At 36.9% G+C, this 18632-nt stretch overlaps 1 protein-coding gene across 3 annotated transcripts; it reads left to right on the top strand.

The window, feature by feature from the left end:
- The first annotated feature begins 692 nt into the window (after positions 1 to 692).
- LOC132605721 (rab GTPase-activating protein 22-like) lies at positions 693 to 18324 on the top strand. 3 transcript variants are annotated; one of them, XM_060318918.1, is made up of 12 exons: positions 693 to 949; positions 1870 to 1957; positions 3245 to 3340; positions 5356 to 5459; positions 6719 to 6936; positions 8389 to 8511; positions 8594 to 8682; positions 14185 to 14290; positions 15462 to 15559; positions 17283 to 17522; positions 17604 to 17687; positions 18069 to 18324. In XM_060318918.1, exons 1-12 carry the CDS (start codon positions 915 to 917, stop codon positions 18081 to 18083), a joined length of 1296 nt encoding a protein of 431 aa, XP_060174901.1. In that variant the 5' UTR covers positions 693 to 914; the 3' UTR covers positions 18084 to 18324. The 3 variants fall into 3 exon arrangements, with proteins under 3 accessions (XP_060174901.1, XP_060174900.1, XP_060174902.1); XM_060318917.1 differs by having other exon boundaries at positions 694 to 948; positions 1866 to 1957; XM_060318919.1 differs by lacking the exon at positions 693 to 949 and adding an exon at positions 1147 to 1171 and having other exon boundaries at positions 1866 to 1957.
- Positions 18325 to 18632: the final 308 nt, after the last annotated feature.

Raw genomic sequence — 18632 nt, 5'->3', positions numbered from 1 at the left:
TCATCATTCACCATTATTGATTCATCAAACTATCAACTGTCACCACCAACCATTACCATCAACTTCTGCTGCCAACCTCTATTACCACTAGCTACTAACAACAAACCATCCTCAATCGACATTCACAACCATCACCGTTAGCCATCACCATTACCAACCATCATATATATTTTTTTTTGATTTTTTTATTAGTATAATATTAGATTAATTCCTTATATTAACAAATTTTATATTCATTAATTTTCAAATAAACACAAGTTTTACACATTTAGACGTTGAAAAAACAAACAACTCACAAATATTTAATATTCAAATCTTAATACAACATTTTACTATTCATATATGTATTCAAAATCAAACATCCAAATCTTAATATTCACATGTTAATTCAAATTCAAATTCTGACGTCTTAATTTTAATAAACACAAATAAGGCCTAAGAGTACCTATAAGTTGATGAGTCATAAGCTGGAGGACCAGTTTATGACGTTCCGCTGAATTTAACTTATAACCACTTGACTTATAAACACTTTATATATTTACCAAACGCGTAAAAAAAAAAGAAACTTATAATCTAGTTTTTATATTTTTATATTTATAAAGAAAAGAAGAAAAATAATAAAATTAGAAGAACAAGGTTAGCTGTTCAGGTAATACAGTTGGAAAAATGGAACCTTTACATATGGCCAACTATGATACATCTATAAAAAGAGCAATATTCTCCTAGCTGGCGCCCATTTATCATATTCTTAATAATCATTTCTTTATTCATTACTTTACCTCTTTTTTCCAACACTTTACTTTATAAAAATCAATTACAAAAAGTTATCTTTAGCTATAAGGTACTGAATCGGTTCTATCAAATTCTTAATGCATATGTAGTTGGAATCTATGCAAATTTTATAATTTGAAGACATGGGTAATTTTGTAATAGCTGCCTGCAAGAATGGTAATGATTTATAATTTTTTTTTTTTTTAATTATTTGGGTTTTCTTGGAATTATACTGTAATTGTAATAGGTATTTGGGGTTATTCAAACTGTAACTTGCCTGCAAGAATGTTACTAATTATTATGTTTTTTTTTTTTTGTTCTTGGATATTGGGTTTTCTTTGATTTTTGCTGTAATTGTAATGGGTAACTCTATAATGGCTGCCTGCAAAAATGGTAAAAGGTAAGAGCTTTATTGATTTTTTTTTTTAAAATTATATTTGGGGTTTTCATGCCTGGAAGAATGGTACTGATTGTTATGATTTTTACTTTTTTTTTTTTTTTTTTTTTCTCTGGGTTTTAGGCGGTGGTGAAACTAGTATTTTTACTAAGGGGTGTCAAAATATAAAAAAGTAAATATACGACGAAATTAAGGGGTTCAACACATAGTATATATACATAAAAAAGTTCTTTTTATGTATTTACACAGTGTATTTTTTCGACGACAGCCCTTGGATGCATGTGGCTCCGCCACTGGTTTTGGGTTTTCTTTGATTTTTTGCTTTAATTATAATGAGTATTTTTATTCAAACTGTAATGGGTATTTGAGGTTTTCATTGTCCTTGCCCGCAAAGTACTTACTCCCTCGACTTTTGAATCTTGTGGTTTTAAACTAAAGATGTTGTAATGTACTAAATGCTCTTTGAATCTTGTGGTCTTAAATATGTCATGTAGGATGTTGGATATAAAGGAGTTACTTAATATAGAAAGTTATGTTCTTTTTGAAACAGTCGAAAAAGGAAAGTAAGACAAACCGATTGAAACAGAGGGAGTACGAATTTTACTTTTTTTTTTTTCCTCCTTATTTTGGGTTTTGGGTTTTGTTTGATTTTTGCTGTAATTGTAATGGGTGTTTGGGTTTTATTATGTTTGAATAGCAAGGGATTCTTCATTGGAGGAGCTAGATTCTTTTTTTCCTGTTAGACCAGAATGCCAAGCTGATGTTCCCGATACTCGCTTCAGACCTAGGGTGAGTTGAAACTTCATTCATTTTCATCATTTTATTTAATTTCTTCTAAATTTTACTTATATACACCGCTTTGGTTGAAATTAGGAGGTTGCGGTTGGATAGGCGGATCCAGAATTTAGATTTGATGAGTTAAACCTTTTAAGTTTTTACCATTCAATTCATTACACATTTGAAGTTATGGGTTAAATAATTAATGTTTGTTGAAAGTTAGTACTAATTTATTGCATATACTTATGTTCTATGTCAAAATAGCTGGGTCCTGTAAACAAGGGTGCATCCCGCTCTGGTTTGCGGTAGGTTGACGGTCAGCGTTAATATAATCAAACCATGTTGATTTTTGTAATTCAAAGTTACAAAGAGTTCATAATGTCAACCTAAGTTATGAGGCATTTGGCCAAACTTTTAGGGCAAAATAAATGCTTTTGAGTAGTAGCAGAAGTTGTTTTTCTAAAGCTAAAAGAAAGAAAATAGTTTTTCCCCAGAAGCACTTTTGGAACCTTGGCCAAGCACAAATTCCTGTAAAATATTGGCAAAAGTGCTTTTCAAGTTTATTAGCCAAACACAAATTGCTACTCTCTAAAAGTACATTTCCGAAAAGCACTTATGACAAAAAACATTTTTTAAAATAAGAAGATTTTGGAAGCTTGCCAAAGAGGCTATTAGTTTGGGATTGCACATTGTTCAGTTGACTAGACAACAATTTAATATGTTACTCCCCCGATCAAAAAGAGTGTCCACTAACTAATTTGTGCACCCCTTAAGAAAATTGTAACTCCTAGGCAAAAATAGGTAATTTGACTAAATTGCCTCTAATTAAATAGGTATTGGGATTTGATCACATAACACTTAATAGGGGCAAATCTAGAAAAAGAAGGTTAATTGTTTTTTGATTTGATAAGTTGACACTCTTTTTGACCCAAGAAAAAAAGGCTAAGTGGACACTCTTTTCGATCCTGAGCGAGTACTAGTTAATGGTTTCTGCCCTTTGTTATTTTAGGTAAATATTCTTTAAATTCAACTACTTCAGTATTTTCTTTGATTGTTGATTTTAGTTTGCTACCCTTTGGTTGAGAGAAATCTAATTATAGTCTATTAATTTGGTGAATATACCCACACCTTGATCATATAAATGAGCTAAAACACTAGAATATGTCGTTGTAGATTTTTGTGCTTTCTTTTCAAAACCTTTTTAAGCAATGATTTATAATTATTTATAAAATGATCAAGACAGATTTATTCACTATGTTACTTTTGTGCACTTTCTTTTTTTGGGAAAGTGTTTGATAGGCAGGAAAAACTCTCAGTGAAAGAAGATGGATTGCTGCATTCTCTCAAGAAGGTTATTTGGATATAGCAGGTGTTCTTAAACGAATCCAACGAGGGGTACTTTTTTTTTCCTCTCTTGTACAATGCGTATTCTAAATAAATTTACTATGCCGCATTCATTTGTTTATGAACGCATACATGATCTTTTCAAATGGATTGCTTTAAGACTTAAAAGATTATACAAGTTGATGGTGGTCCTTTCACCTACAACACTATGGTTAACATATGTTTGTGTGGTAAAGAATTCAATTTCAGTTGTCCATTCTTCATTTTATCTCGTGATCTCTTAATTTGGGATATCCAACACCTAATGGACCGCCTTGCTTTAACGACTACTCCACTTTGGTAAAAAAAATTAAAAATAAAATAAAAAATTAAAAGTCTTCATTGATCATTGATGTGCAAAAAGTTACAATTTGAGTTTGGCACCTGAAACTTTGTACATGATCATTGAGTTGAGACTGCAATTTATGCCTTAACTGAGGCATACTACAAAAGAAAAGCTCAAGGGGCATCATATATAATATTAACAGGCTTAGTGGGCTTTGTTCTAAAAGAAGGCAAGCTCCATTGGTTCATATTTCCTAGTCCTCTAATGTTTTTAGGGAGGTCAGAGAAGAGGTTGAAGATCTTGATTCCATCAATACTGTGACTTAAATTTGCTAGACTGTCTGCTGGTCTGTTGGCTTCTCTGAAGCAATGATTGATGTTGAAGCTATGATCTTCAGCCATCTTTTGAATCTCATGGATCTGATTGGTGATTCTCCATGGTGGTTTCCACTCTCTTTTGACACACTTGCCCAGTAGAAGAGAGTCTATTTCACCAATGACCATGTGAAAACCTTTGCTAGCTCACCATTTCAATCCAAAAAGTAATGTTTCTGCTTTAGCAGTGTTGCTAGTTCCAATACCAAGAGAAATAGAGTAGGAAAAACTGAAATTTCCTTCTTGGTCTCTAATGATGCCTCCTCCTCCACATTGCTCATTTGAGCAACTACCATCACTGTTCAGCTTCTCTCTCTAGGGGAGGGGGTCTGATCCAAGCTACGGGAGTGCTGGTAGTGTGATGAATTGAAGCTTCACAGGCTTGACATATGCTGTTCCTTGTCTCCCCACTTTGGTACTTCATTCTGATAGTAGGTAGCCTTTTTGTTTTCCTAGATTTCATTCTAGCTCATATTATCAATTCCTTCTTGGTAACTCCCACTTTAGCTTAAATAGCAGTTTCCTAAGATGATATGCATTCTATTCTTGATCTGTTTCTCCCGACTAGCCCTTTCATGACTTTGTCCTGGTTGAACAACGCCGACCTTCATGCTACTTTCTGCCAACCTCGGTTTATATACTATTTGTTTAGTGTTTTTGCCACCAAGTGAGGTTTTAACTTGACTTGGAGTTGCTCACTTCCATTATATACTGTACATTCGTCTTGTAATCTTCAATTGCTGGACGATTGGAGCATAATAGACCCTCAATTTGTGCAAGTGCTGAACTGCTGAAGGTGAAAAACTTCATGGGAAACCAATTTCATCAATTACTCCCGCTCAGTCATCTGCACTTATAGAATGATTATTTCATTACCCATAACAAAATATAAGGATCATTCATTTGTGATTTTCCAGATATGTTATTTCCGTTGGGAGTCTTAATAAAAAGCATTTAAGATCCTCTTTTTGTGTTAATAGTAGAATTTCTTGATGATATAAGTTTTAACTGCTCTGCTACTAATAATAAAGGGGAAACAATCAGTTCTCTTATTCCGGAGCACCAATTGTTTTATCGACACTAATCCCTTGCTGGTTTGGATTTGGACAGTTTAGAAAAGTCTAAATGATACAAAAGTTTAGCTTGTAAAATTATTCATGATCTGGAATAACATTTCGCTTAGCATTGATTAGGCTTCTATAAACTATATATTAGGCAGATTATTTGATCCACCATTAGCACTTTCATTGAGTTCATTATAAAGAGTCATTGTCTATCACCAATACTCAATCTGCTTATTGCTGTTTAGATGTAAAACTTAAAGTCTTAAGATTTCTGATGCTTATTGATTATTCTGTGAATGCTAGGGGGTTCATCCATCAATTAAAGGGGCTGTCTGGGAGTTCTTGCTGGGTTGTTTTGATCCCAATAGCACTTTTGAGGAAAGAAATGAGCTTAGACAACGGCGGAGGTAATCTAACTCATTTCAACTATGGCCATTGGCCAAAGAGTTACACTTATTTAATACTCCCTCCGTCCCAATTTATGTGATGGTGTTTGACTGAGCACGAAGTTGAAGAGAAATAATTACTTTTGAGACTTGTGTTCTAAACCAAGCCATAGATATTTGTGTAGCTATAAATCATTTCATTAATGGTAAAATGGACATTTTAAAAGTTAACTTGTTACTAAATATAGAAATGTATCATTCTTTTTGGGACTGACTAACAAGGAAAGAGTGTCACATAGATTTGGACAGAAGGAGTATAGACTATAATAGTAGAGGTAAAATCAGAAATCATAACTCTAGGGACTCATTATGCATTGAATATGTAATGCATAAACCCATGCAGCTGTCAAAGGGTCCTCAGTGTAACTTACACAAAACTTTTCATGTTCATAGAGTGTATTCAAAGATCAACTTTCTGAATTATAATGTAGTTAGGACTGAGCACCAAGGTGAACCAACTTGGATTCAGCCGGGCGAGTCTGGTTTAATCGAGCTCTCCATAAGGGCCAAGCCAAGCTTGGGACAGTTCTGTTAGGTTAAGCTCGGTTTAGTTTTTCTTATCAGAAGGACCCCTTGGCAAAAGGTTGCCAATGAATTTGACGTATTGAGGTTCAAATACTTGCACCTTTAGTCTTAATTACAAAAGCTGGAAATTGTTGTTTTGCAATAGTTGACATTTTATAGTTACAAGCTTCCAACTATACTGAAAAAAGAATGCACAGACCTATAGTCAAATCCTTGAACATTAAATTCTCCAATATCTTGATTCTTGAGTCTCGGCATTCAATTGAGAACTAGTTGTGCAAGATAGTTAAACACATGTTTTTTATTTCTCACTTGACTCCAAGGAAAAAGGAAGAGCTAATTGTGTAACTACCGGGATAGAACAGATTAAATTATTGGTAAGGGGACTGCCAGAGATTGAGCTCACCAGTTGGGGACTTTGATCTCTCATGTGTGTCGGAATGTATTGGAGGACCAAAAAGAAGAATGGTCAGTCAAAGTTTGAAATTTTGCAAATAAAGACAGCAAAGACAACAGTAATAGTGATAACATGAAAAAATGTAATTTGCCTGGAGAACCAAATTATAAAAGTATACTGTGACTATCAGCTGAAAACACACCCGTGCCTTCTTTCATCCTTATAATATTCTTTTTCCTTAATGAATTTCATACAACTTATTTATGAGTCGCCTAAAAATTTGAATATGCATACTCAGAGAGCAATATGCTACATGGAAATCTGAATGCCAAAACATAGTACCTCTCGTTGGCAGTGGGAAATTTACCACAAAAGCTATAGTCACTGATGATGGCCAACCTATAGAGCTTGCGAACACTACCAGTAATGTACAGGATACTAACGATGCCATGCCAGTCGATAATGGTGTTTATGACAAGAAAGTGGTTCAGTGGAAGCTTAACTTGTCCCAAATTGGTCAGTGCTCATGCCACTACTTATTCTTTAGTTTTAATTTGCAACTTTATACATTCATATTTGCTGTGGAGCTCCCTGTGTTTATCTCTAATTCTATATCTGTGTCTGTTTCTTAGAAGAAGGGTGGGTGGTTGTTGGAAAAACTTGAATGTCAACTGTACATTCTCTTTCCAGTCCGTCTGTCACAATTATTTGCTCGTGTTCTCAAATACTTTCCAGTTTGAACAATTAATGCCCAGTAATAATCTATTTTTTCCCAACTTTGCTTTTCGTGAATTATACTTTTTCGACTTAACTTAATTAGTTAACATAGCTATAACTTTGAGGTAGTCTATATATACATATATTGATAACCGTAGTGTCTGGGCTAGCTTGCGCGCACCTCCACTAATTCCACGGGCACCTGCTACCTCCCACCAGCACAGGTACCAGATAACTCTATCTACCAAGGCTTGGATAGATGGGAAGAAATCACCTAGTGTTTTTGCCTGAGACCTCACGGTTCTCAACCCACTTCATTGACCACTAGGCCACACCCTTGGATACTTAGTTGTGCAGAATATAACCAACATTTGTTATTCTAAAGACGTTTGCTCCCTGCACCGCACCCCCGCGCGGGGGGGGGGACGCTTCATTTAAGGATGCGTGTCTCAACCTTTTGACATTTCTTTGAAGCTGGTCATTTGACAAGCTGCTATAAAATACAGAGAAAGACTATATAAAGGGTTTTGGTCAGAGAGCTGTGATATGTTCAACAAGTGATGAGACATTGGTATCTTTTTCTTCACTCTAGTTGGTGTATTCTAGATGCTGAGTTTAAGCGGGAACAAGTCACAGATAATAAGCGGCGAAAGAGTGAAAATTACGTCGAACAAGCCCGGAAAGGAAGATCATATAGAATATTCTATCTGATACAATAGGATTTTTTATTTTTAATTAAAGATATTTAATCACCTTATTAGTATAGGGATTGATCACCTACCATATTATACATTACCTAAGACTCCTAAATAAGGAACACCTTTTGTATATTGTTATCAAGTCTATCAAAAGTTCCTTTTCTATTTTCACAAAATCAATTTTTGGAGATAGTGTAAACTCGCTCCAGTATTTTCTCATTACATCTGCAAATGCTGCTAGATTCTAAGCTTCAAAATTTCACCGAAGTTCCAACTTAAGTTATTCAATCCACATACAGGTTTTCTCCAACACGGTACATGTAGTTTATTGTATTGAAGGCTGTTGACAAGGTTATCATAAGTTACGGGCAGTTTCGAATAACAGGGGGAGAATTTAATGAGCTTTAATTTCATGTGTCTATGTTCCATTATAATGGATGAATTTGAAACATCGAAATCCCATTCATTTTGCCTTTGTAAGGAAGATTATGCATCAGTATAGACTGATTTCCTGAAAATATCTAAAATTGTCATGGCTTATGATGTTGTATAGGTTTAGATGTTGTTCGCACGGATCGTTTTCTTTTATTTTATGAGAATCAAGCTAATCAGGCAAAACTCTGGGATGTGCTAGCTGTCTATGCATGGATGGATAAAGATATTGGTTATGTTCAAGGTATTATAGCAGTATTTAGAAACTAATTTTTTTTTTTAAATCAAGGCCAATTATAAACCTTTCTCTGATTTTGTCTGAACAGGAATGACTGATATTTGCTCCCCAATGGTTATTCTACTTGAGAATGAAGCAGATGCATTCTGGTGCTTTGAACGTGTAATGCGTAAATTGGTATGCCTCTCTTGTTTCCATTCATGCTTGTTGCAGACCTAAAATAAATAAATAAATAAATGTGTTTCTTCTTTAACATCTTAAGGTTTTATATGAGGTAATCACACAATTTATAAATTTAAGTTTTTGCACTACCCATTATAAAAACTAATTTTCACATGCTTGGCCGAGACAAAAAGAGTGAGGTCCGTATGTGAGATGACGTGTTGCAGACCTAAAATAAATTTGCCTCATTTCTGGCAACTTAAGATATTATATGAGGCACTTGTTCCTTATGGGTTGTGTAAGGGTCTCCAAAGAGGTTTATAAATTCTTGGGTCATTCCACCTGTTTCCCTAAGATTTTGGGTTGGATGCTCAAATTCTTTGAAATGACTTCAGAGTCAGACTTTGGTGAACTCGTTTGTGCAACCCCTTTCTCTCTTCATGTTCTATCATTCCGGCCTCTCTCTAAGACCACGGCGCTGCTTTGGGTTTCTCTCTCTATCTCAATTCAACCCATCGAGCCGTTAATTAACATGGCTCCAAGCCACTATTAGCCTGTTGAGCCTAATCTGTCTCCCTCCACTCCAAGCCCATTTCTATTGAGCCTCCTCCTCTCAACTTCAAAAAAAAAAGGGCAAAAAAAAAAACACAATTCAACTCTAAAATCGGGGTACACGTGCCAGAGGGTGTTAAGAAATACAGTTGTCCCTCATTCGTTGTATAAGAGTTTTCAAAGAGCTCTATGAATGTCCACTTTGCCTTAAGGTTTTGGGTTGGATGCTCACGTTTCTTCACATCAATAAGGGTGATTGGTTGACTACCTTCTTAACACCCGTTCACAAAAAAACAAAAGGAATAGAATAAAATAAAATCCACATTCCAGTCATACCTTTGTTTGAACTTTTACTGGATAATTTTCTTTGAGTTTCTCTTGTAATGATAAACCACGAGCTCCAGCGTTATGTTAATGTCTATCTGTTTCAGGTTTCAACTTCTAACTGTAGTTAGCTTTCATATGGTTATATTACCAGAATACTCAGGCAACAAATCTGTTGTCATGGAAAGTGGTGATAAACTTGTGCCTACATTTAGGTGCTCTTTAGTAACTTCTTATTTAAAGGGAGAATAACACTTTTGGTCCCTTAGTTATTGCTAAATTCTGATTTTGGTCCTTATGATATATGACTCATCACATTTAACCTTCAATTAATTAGAAAATGTGTGTTTTTGATCCCTTTATGTAGGAGATGTGTTATATTTGAGCTATTTTTAGAAGTATATTACCCTCAAATATGAAAGAACAGGACAATTTTAACATAACACGTGGATAATTAAACGGTGGAGCGGTTAATAAATCTAAAAGTTTGTGGGTATTATAAGCAAAAGGATCAAAAGCAACATCTCAAGTAATTGAAGGTTAAATATGCTTAGTCAGATATCACAACAACAACAACAACAACAACAACAACCCAGTGAAATCCCACAACGTGGGGTCTGGGGAGGGTAGAGTGTACGCAGACCTTATTCCTACCAAGGTAGGATGGCTGTTTCCGAGAGACCCTCGACTCAATAAAAACATAAAAAGAGGTCAGATACGGCTAAGAGATTCAAAGCGATATGGAAATGAAATGAAGTAACGCAAGCGACACAGATAACATAGAATAATCAAAGCACAGGAAATAACAGATAATAGCATAATAGTATAAATTAGAGCACAAGAAATTATACTACGATAATGCGACTATTAATAAGGCAGGGTAATGAGACTATCTACTAGCCTTCTACCCTAATATGGGTCCTCCAAACCCTCCTATCTAAGATCATGTCCTCGGTAAGTTGTAACTGCGCCATGTCGTGTCTAATTACCTCTCCCCAATACTTCTTTGGCCTACCCCTACCTCGTCTGAAACCATCCATGGCCAACCTCTCACACCTCCGCACTGGGGCATCCGTGTCTCTCCTCTTCACATGCCCAAACCATCTCAATCTCGCTTCTCGCATCTTGTCTTCCACCGAGGCCACTCCCACCTTGTCCCGAATATCCTCATTCCTAATCCTGTCACTCCTGGTGTGGCCACACATCCATCTCAACATTCTCATCTCAGCAACTTTCATCTTTTGAACGTGAGAAACCTTAACTGGCCAACACTCCGCCCCATACAACATAGTCGGTCTAACCACCACTTTGTAGAACTTTCCCTTAAGTTGTGGTGGCACCTTCTTGTCACATAGCACTCCGGAAGCAAGCCTCAATTTCATCCACCCTGCCCCAATACGATGTGTGACATCATCGTCAATCTCCCCGCTGCCTTGCATAATAGACCCAAGATACTTGAAACTACTTTTCTTCTGGATGACTTGGGTACCAAGCCTCACTTCCAAGCCGGCCTCCTGAGGTGCTTCACTAAACTTACACTCTAAGTACTCTGTCTTGGTCCTACTCAGCTTAAACCCTTTAGACTCCAGAGTTTGTCTCCAATCCTCCAGCTTAGCGTTAACTCCGCTACGCGTCTCATCGATCAGGACTATGTCATCCGCGAAAAGCATACACCATGGCACCTCACCTTGAATTTGCCGCGTCAATCCATCCATCACCAAGGCAAATAAGAACGGACTAAGAGCTGATCCTTGATGCAACCCCATCACAACTGGAAAGTGCTCTGAGTCTCCTCCTACTGTCCTTACCCTGGTTTTGGCTCCCTCATACATGTCCTTGATCACCCTAATGTACGCCACAGGTACACCTTTAGCCTCCAAGCATCTCCATAGGATTTCTCTTGGGACTTTGTCGTAAGCCTTTTCTAGGTCAATGAATACCATGTGTAAGTCCCTTTTCCTCTCCCTATACTGCTCCACCAGTCTTCTCACAAGATGGATGGCTTCTGTAGTTGAGCTTCCCGGCATGAATCCGAACTGATTCTCTGAAATAGACACGCCTTTCCTCACCCTCATCTCCACCACCCTTTCCCACACTTTCATAGTATGGCTTAGTAGCTTGATACCTCTATAGTTGTTGCAACTCTGGATATCTCCCTTGTTCTTGTATAGAGGGACCATTACACTCGACCTCCATTCTTCAGGCATCATTGCCGTCTTAAAGATGACATTAAACAACCTAGTCAGCCACTCCAAACCTGTCGGGCCCGCACTCTTCCAAAATTCCCCAGGAATCTCGTCAGGTCCGGTCGCTCTTCCCCTGCGCATCCTACGAACAGCACCCTTAACCTCCTCAACCTTAATACTCCTGCAATACCCAAAATCTTGACGCCTTCCAGTATGTTCTAGATCTCCCAACACAATGTCTCTGTCCCCTTCTTCATTTAAGAGTTTGGAGAAGTATGACTGCCATCTCCGTCTAATGAGAGTCTCCTCTACCAATACTTTGCCATGCTCGTCCTTGATGCACTTCACTTGAACCACATCACGTGCCTTTCTCTCCCTCGCCTTGGCTAGCTTGAACAATTTTTGATCCCCTCCTTTCTCTTCTAGTTCAGCATAAAGGCGTTCAAAAGCTGCCGTTTTTGCCGTCGAAACCGCCAACTTCGCCTCCTTCCTCGCCATCTTATAAAGTTTCCTATTCGTCCACTGCTCCACCTCATCCTTGCTTTCTATCAACTTCGCATACGCCACCTTCTTTGCTTCCACCTTCCCTTGAACTTCTCCATTCCACCACCAGTCCCCTCGATGCTGGCCACGACTACCTGTCGAGACCCCCAACACTTCCCTTGCTACCGCCCTAATGCAACTAGCCGTCCTATCCCACATACTTGTCGCATCCCCACTGCTATCCCAGGCGCCCATAACCTTCAATTTCTCTCCCATCTCCACGGCACTAGTCGTGGTCAAACTCCCCCATCTGATCCTAGGTCGGTCATCCACGACCCTCTTCTTCCTCGGCATCTTGATCCCTAGATCCATCACCAAGAGCTTATGTCGGGTTGTAAGATAGTCGCTCGGAATGACCTTACAGTCTTTGCACAGACCTTTATCGTCCTTCCTAAGGAGTAAAAAGTCAATTTGGGTCTTAGCCACTGAACTACGGAAGGTTACCAAGTGCTCCTCTTTCTTTGGGAAACTCGAATTGGCTATCACCAACCCGAAAGCTCTTGCAAAATCCAAAAGTGAGACTCCTCCTCCATTCCTGTCCTCGAAGCCAAAGCCTCCATGCACATCATCATAACCTCCCGAAATAAGCCCAATGTGCCCATTGAAATCACCTCCCACGAATAACTTCTCAGTAGGCGGTATGCCTCCCACTAATTCGTCCAAATCCTCCCAAAAGCGCCTCTTCTCCTCCTCGCCTAACCCCGCTTGCGGCGCATAAGCACTAATAATGTTCAAAGTGAGTCCTTCAACGACCACTTTAATCGACATCATCCTATCAGTGACTCTCCTAACCTCTACCACCTGGTCTCTTAAATCACTATCTACTAAAATGCCCACCCCATTTCTATACTTCGACCTACCAGAGAACCACAGCTTATACTCGTCTACCTCTTTAGCTTTAGGACCTACCCATTTAGTCTCTTGGACACAAGCTATATTAATTTTCCTCTTCTTAAGAATCTTAACTAGCTCTATGGACTTTCCCGTTAACGTCCCAATGTTCCAAGACCCTACTCTCAACCTAGAGGCTCCTTTAACCCACTTACCCCTCCTAACCCTCGCCCCCGTCCCCGAACGAGAACATGACCCTAGTCTACCATCACTAACCAAAGCCACGAAAATAAGTATGAACTAATAAATTATTCAAAGGTCTAAAGTCAGCAAAATATAACTACAAGTGTATAGACAAATAGTGAATATGGCAACCGGAGGTACCAACTCCAGTTGAACTAAACCTGGTTGTCACCGGAAAACACTGTTCACGGTCGAGTACTGTTCACTGCCGGAAAAATGTTCACAAATACCTGAAAGGGAGAAGAGAATAGGAGGGAAAAAGAAGAAAAGAAAAATAAAAGAAAAAGGGAAAAGGAGAGAGAAAGAGGGGGCTGGCCGGAAAAATTCGCCGGAAAAACTCGCCGGCGATGGCGCAGCGGCGTACTGGCAGCGCCAGGAGCAGATTAAAAAAGGAAAAAAAGGAGAAGAGAAGAAGAAGAAAAGGAAATCTAGCCGGAAAAGTGGCCGGCGTTACCTGGTCGCCGGCGTCACCTGAACAGTGGTGACGTATGGTCGCCGGACGGAGTAATGGGTGGGCAGATCTGGGAGAGAGCAGAGGAGAGAGAAAGTGCAGAGGAGAGAGAAAGAACAAAAAACAAGAAAAAAAAAAAAAAAAAAAAGATACTTTACGAATCGAAAAGCACTTCTAATAAAAAGATACTTTACGAAATATGCAGATTTCGGAAGTTCGGCTAAACATGCTTAGTCAGATATCACAAGGACTAAAATTAGAATTACCAATAAATGAGGGATCAAAAGTGTTGTTAACCTTTATTTAAACTTGTGCAATCTTGTGCTAATTATTTCTTATGTTTATGCCATTACTGCATATATAATAACTCCATATTCGCTTCAACAGCGAGAAAATTTCAAGTCCAGCGCAAATTCTATGGGAGTGCAGTCTCAACTGAGTACCCTTGCACAAATTGTTAAAACTGTTGATCCAAAGCTTCATCGACACCTCGGTAAGGGGTGGCTGTTCTCCATATATTTTTCATTAGTTATTGCCATGAAAGAAGTAAAGAACGCAAGATCTTGTCAGTGTTGTTGATTTTCCTTGCATGCCATATCGTATAGTTCTGACTGATTAGCCCACATCTAACATAGGCTTTAGAAAAGTTTCTGGATTTTTTGTGAGTTAGCAAGTTATTATAAGTTGCTACTGGTTTATAAAATCAAAAGTTTTATGCAGAAAGCCTTGTATGTTAAAGAAATTTAAGTTATGCTATATGCTTCAGCTTGTGCTTTTTATCCTATCTATTGACTTAATTTACTTAATTGTTTCCTCAAGAAAGTTTCAATTCGAAAGCAGTATTGCAATTTCATATGGTTGAATAGTTCTTAATATTTCAAGTTCCATAGAAAAAATTGCAAAGATCTTATTGCATTTCAGGCTTTTATGATTTGGAAATGACATGCAATATACATTCATTGTATCTTCCTGATGTTATCTTCTACGAGTCCAAGCTTTTTGAATCTTCAACGTTCATTATTTTAACATAGGTTAAAACTTTGGTAAGCAGCGACCAAAGAAAGGAAAAGATAAACCTAGGTTCTGTAAACGGGTATTTAGAACATAGATTTTTGGAGGGACATATGATCTAAACCGGAATCTCTCTTCCAGACAAGTCCAAATTGTAGTCCTAGATAAACCTATTGTTTTCTGTTAGATATTTTGGTCTTATTCTGTGGTAGTCTTGATTGGCCTTACACATTAAGTATTATGTTGGGCTATCATGATTCATGAGTGAATTTAAGGCCTGTAATATGTTCTGATGATATGTTCCATAAAATCATGATTTATCTTGTGAACTTTTAATGCATGCAGTCCAAGTTTGTTATTGACTATCATAAGATAAATATTATCTTGAAATGATGCAGGCAAAGACTAACAAATCATAAGTTAATCATTGCGAAGAATGGACATCCATGTTAAAAACGTCTCTCATATATGTTGTTTGGGACGTTGGTAATATAACATGAGATTTTTTCATGGAGATATCATGGAAATCTGCATTTGTTAAGAAAGCCACAAACTGCATGTTTGACCATCTAAAAGTAGAGAGGAGAAATTCCAGACATAGAGTTTACTCTCTCTTGTTCTCCCTCACCAACTTCTTCAATTGTAATTGGCAGAGGAGATAGATGGCGGAGAATATCTGTTCGCTTTACGCATGTTGATGGTACTTTTCCGGAGAGAGCTCTCATTTGTCGATGCACTCTATCTCTGGGAGGTGAGAAGCCCAAACTTCTTTTCACATTATTGTTTTGTGGATCGAAAAAATATTGCACAATGGTTTTTCCCGGTCTTTGGTGTCTCACATCAGTTAATTACATTTTGCCCGGCTAGGCGGCTACATTGGCTATTAAGAGACATGGCAGTTTTACTTGGCAAATTTTTAGTTTCATGAGAGAAACGGTTGTTCTACTTCTATGTTTTTTGTGTTTCAAAAGATCACGTCTAGGGGTGGCAAAATCAGCCCATAAAATCATGACCCCGCCCAACCCGCTTAGGTCTGGGCGGGTTAATGACCCGTTTATTTTGTTAACTCAGCCTACTTTGACCTGCTCTATTCAGCCCATTCAAAATCTGGGTTGATATTCAGCTCAAATTGACCCATGAGAAACTGCCTAAATATTTTTAAGAACACATTCTTTATTTGATATGTTATATAGCCATATTATAAGGAAAAAAGTTTTATTAGGTGTTAAACAAATTGGGATAAGGCACTATTACCCCCCTGAACTATACCCGAAGTTCCTACGACACACCTTACCTTTCCCTGGGTCTTATTACCCCCCTAAACTTATTTAAAACGGAATAAATACCCCCCTAAACACTGATGCCCACTCTCATATGGGAGAGTGACATACACTCTCCTTGCCACATGTGTTTTTATTTGTTTTAATTTTTTTCCAGCTTACGTGTCATTTTTTTTAAATAAAATTAAAAAAAAACTAAATTTTCTTTTAAAAAAATGATTTTTAAAACCCGTTTTAAAAAAAAAAAATTGAAAATTTGATTTTTTAAAACCCATTTTTTTTAAAAAAAGTCTGAAAATATGGATTAAAAAACTGAATTTTCTTTAAAAAAATGATTTTTAAAACTCTTTTTAAAAAACAATAATTGAAAAGTTGATTTTTTAAAAAACCCGTTTGTTTTTTTTTCTGAAAACATGAATTTTTTTAAAATATGGAAAAGTGGATTTGTTAAAAATATGGAAAACTTGATTATTTTTTTAAAATGTCTTAAAAAATCTTGATTTTCATGATTTCATTTTCTTAGGACACTTTTATTTTTCAAATAAAATAATCCGTAAAAAGTGTTTTTCTTGTCAAAATGTGAAAAAACTGAATTTTTATAAAATTTTGGAAAAATTAATTATTTTTTTAAAATGTGGAAAACCCATTTTTTAAAACTAAATTTGGAAAACTAGATTTATTTTCATATTTTAAAAAAATAAATATTTTTAAGAAAAAAAATAAGTTTTCCCGTTTTTTATGTTTCTAACTCTCTCAAAGAGTGTGAAACACACTCTCCTTGCCACATCAGCGTTTAAGGGGGTAATTATTCCATTTTAAATAAGTTTAGGGGGGTAATAGGACCTAGGGAAAATTAAGGTGTGTCGTAGCAAATTCGGGTATAGTTCAAGGGGGTAATAGTGCCTTATGCCTAAACAAATTATAAATAAAGAATTAAAAATTTAGTAAGAGTTGGGCGGGTTGGGTCATGTCCTGATTTTTAGACCATTTCAGCTCCACCCATTTCAACCCATTGACCCGCCTATTTATTAGCTCAGCCCATTTGACACCCATAAGCATGTCACTTAAAGGTCGAGTGGAAGGACAAGGATATTTATATTTTCAACTACAAAAGGAGGACGGATGATGAGCAAATGTAGGTCAGAGTTATCATAATCTTCTGATTGATGCTACTTTTGTTCATACTTCATTTAGGTGATGTGGGCCATGGAGTACAACCCAAACATATATTCATTGTATGACAAGACACTGGAACAACTTCCCGATAAGTTAAATTATAAGCAGCTAAAGCAATATGGGAAATTTGAAAGAAGAATAGTGACTGGCGCGATGAAACAGAACGATGCACTTGCCATTTTCCTAGTTGCAAGTGTTCTTGAGACGAAGAAAAAACGGCTTATGAAAGAGGCAAAGGGCCTAGATGATGTTGTCCAGGTCTTCTTAAAATGTCTCTCCTTGTCTGTATATTCCACATTATTGTATCTCTTTTGGTCGTGAGAATAACTTCTTTTCCAGATCTTGGGTGAGATAACTGGCAATTTGGATGCAAAGAAAGCACTAAATAAGGCTCTAAAGGTTCATAAGAAGTACCTGAGCAAGGCAAGTCTCTTTGTTCCCTGCTTCTCCCAATAAAGGATTTAAGTTCTATATACTGACAACATTTTAACCTATTGTAATTGGTTATTGTTTAATTTTTCAAGTTACGAATCCTGGTTATTATGAACAGTTACCTATAGTATGTAAAAAAGAAAAATTATACTGTCAGTTAAACTCAAGGCCTCTCTACCTCACAAAGGTAGAGGTAAGGTCTGCGTGCATCCTATCCTCCCTAGACCCCACTTGTGGGATCACACTGGGTTTGTTGTTGTCGCTGTAGTTAAACTCAAGAAAGAAAATCCCATCCCCTCCCCTCCCCCTTTTGTTCGGGTACTTGAGCATAATTTCAGCATTTTAGTTGGCTCATAAGATAACTCAATGCAGGTCAAAAGATCCTAGTTGGAGTTGCTATTCATCACTGCAGCAAGTACCCATTTTGCTCAAAGCTTTGTTGTATTTTCATTCTTTCCTGTGGGAGTGATTTCTCCCTCCTTTACTGATGAGTGGTTTCTTTCTTCTTGTTTTTTGGTGTGTAATTGTTTCTATTTCTACTAAGAAAGGAACTTGTACATAATAGTGGTGATATGAGATATACATGGTGTGTTTTGGTGGTTGAAATATATGGAGTTAATTCTTTGAATGGTCATCCAAGTTATAGAAACGACTCAGCAAAGTCACATTTTCTTGTTTTGTACCAATAAAATCACTTGTATTTTAGCCATTATCTCACAGAATAACTTTTAAAGGAAAAGTTCGAGAAAAATGGTACAAAATTTGAGATCATAAATGGTTCTTTAAATTTGAGAGTAGGTATAAAATTGTCCTATAAAATATACCTTTGTGTAGATTTTCCTTTAAATTAATTAGAAAATAAGCATTTTTGGTCTCCTGTTAACGCCGGTAGTTAAAACTAACTGACAATTACCAGAGTAAAGGGGCTTTGAAGCA

The sequence above is a fragment of the Lycium barbarum genome, chromosome 8 (genome assembly GCF_019175385.1).
Source record: "Lycium barbarum isolate Lr01 chromosome 8, ASM1917538v2, whole genome shotgun sequence".
In the NCBI taxonomy this organism is placed as follows: Eukaryota; Viridiplantae; Streptophyta; class Magnoliopsida; order Solanales; family Solanaceae; genus Lycium; species Lycium barbarum.
Note: the sequence above shows the minus strand (reverse complement) of the source record. Positions and strands in the feature narration are given on the sequence as shown.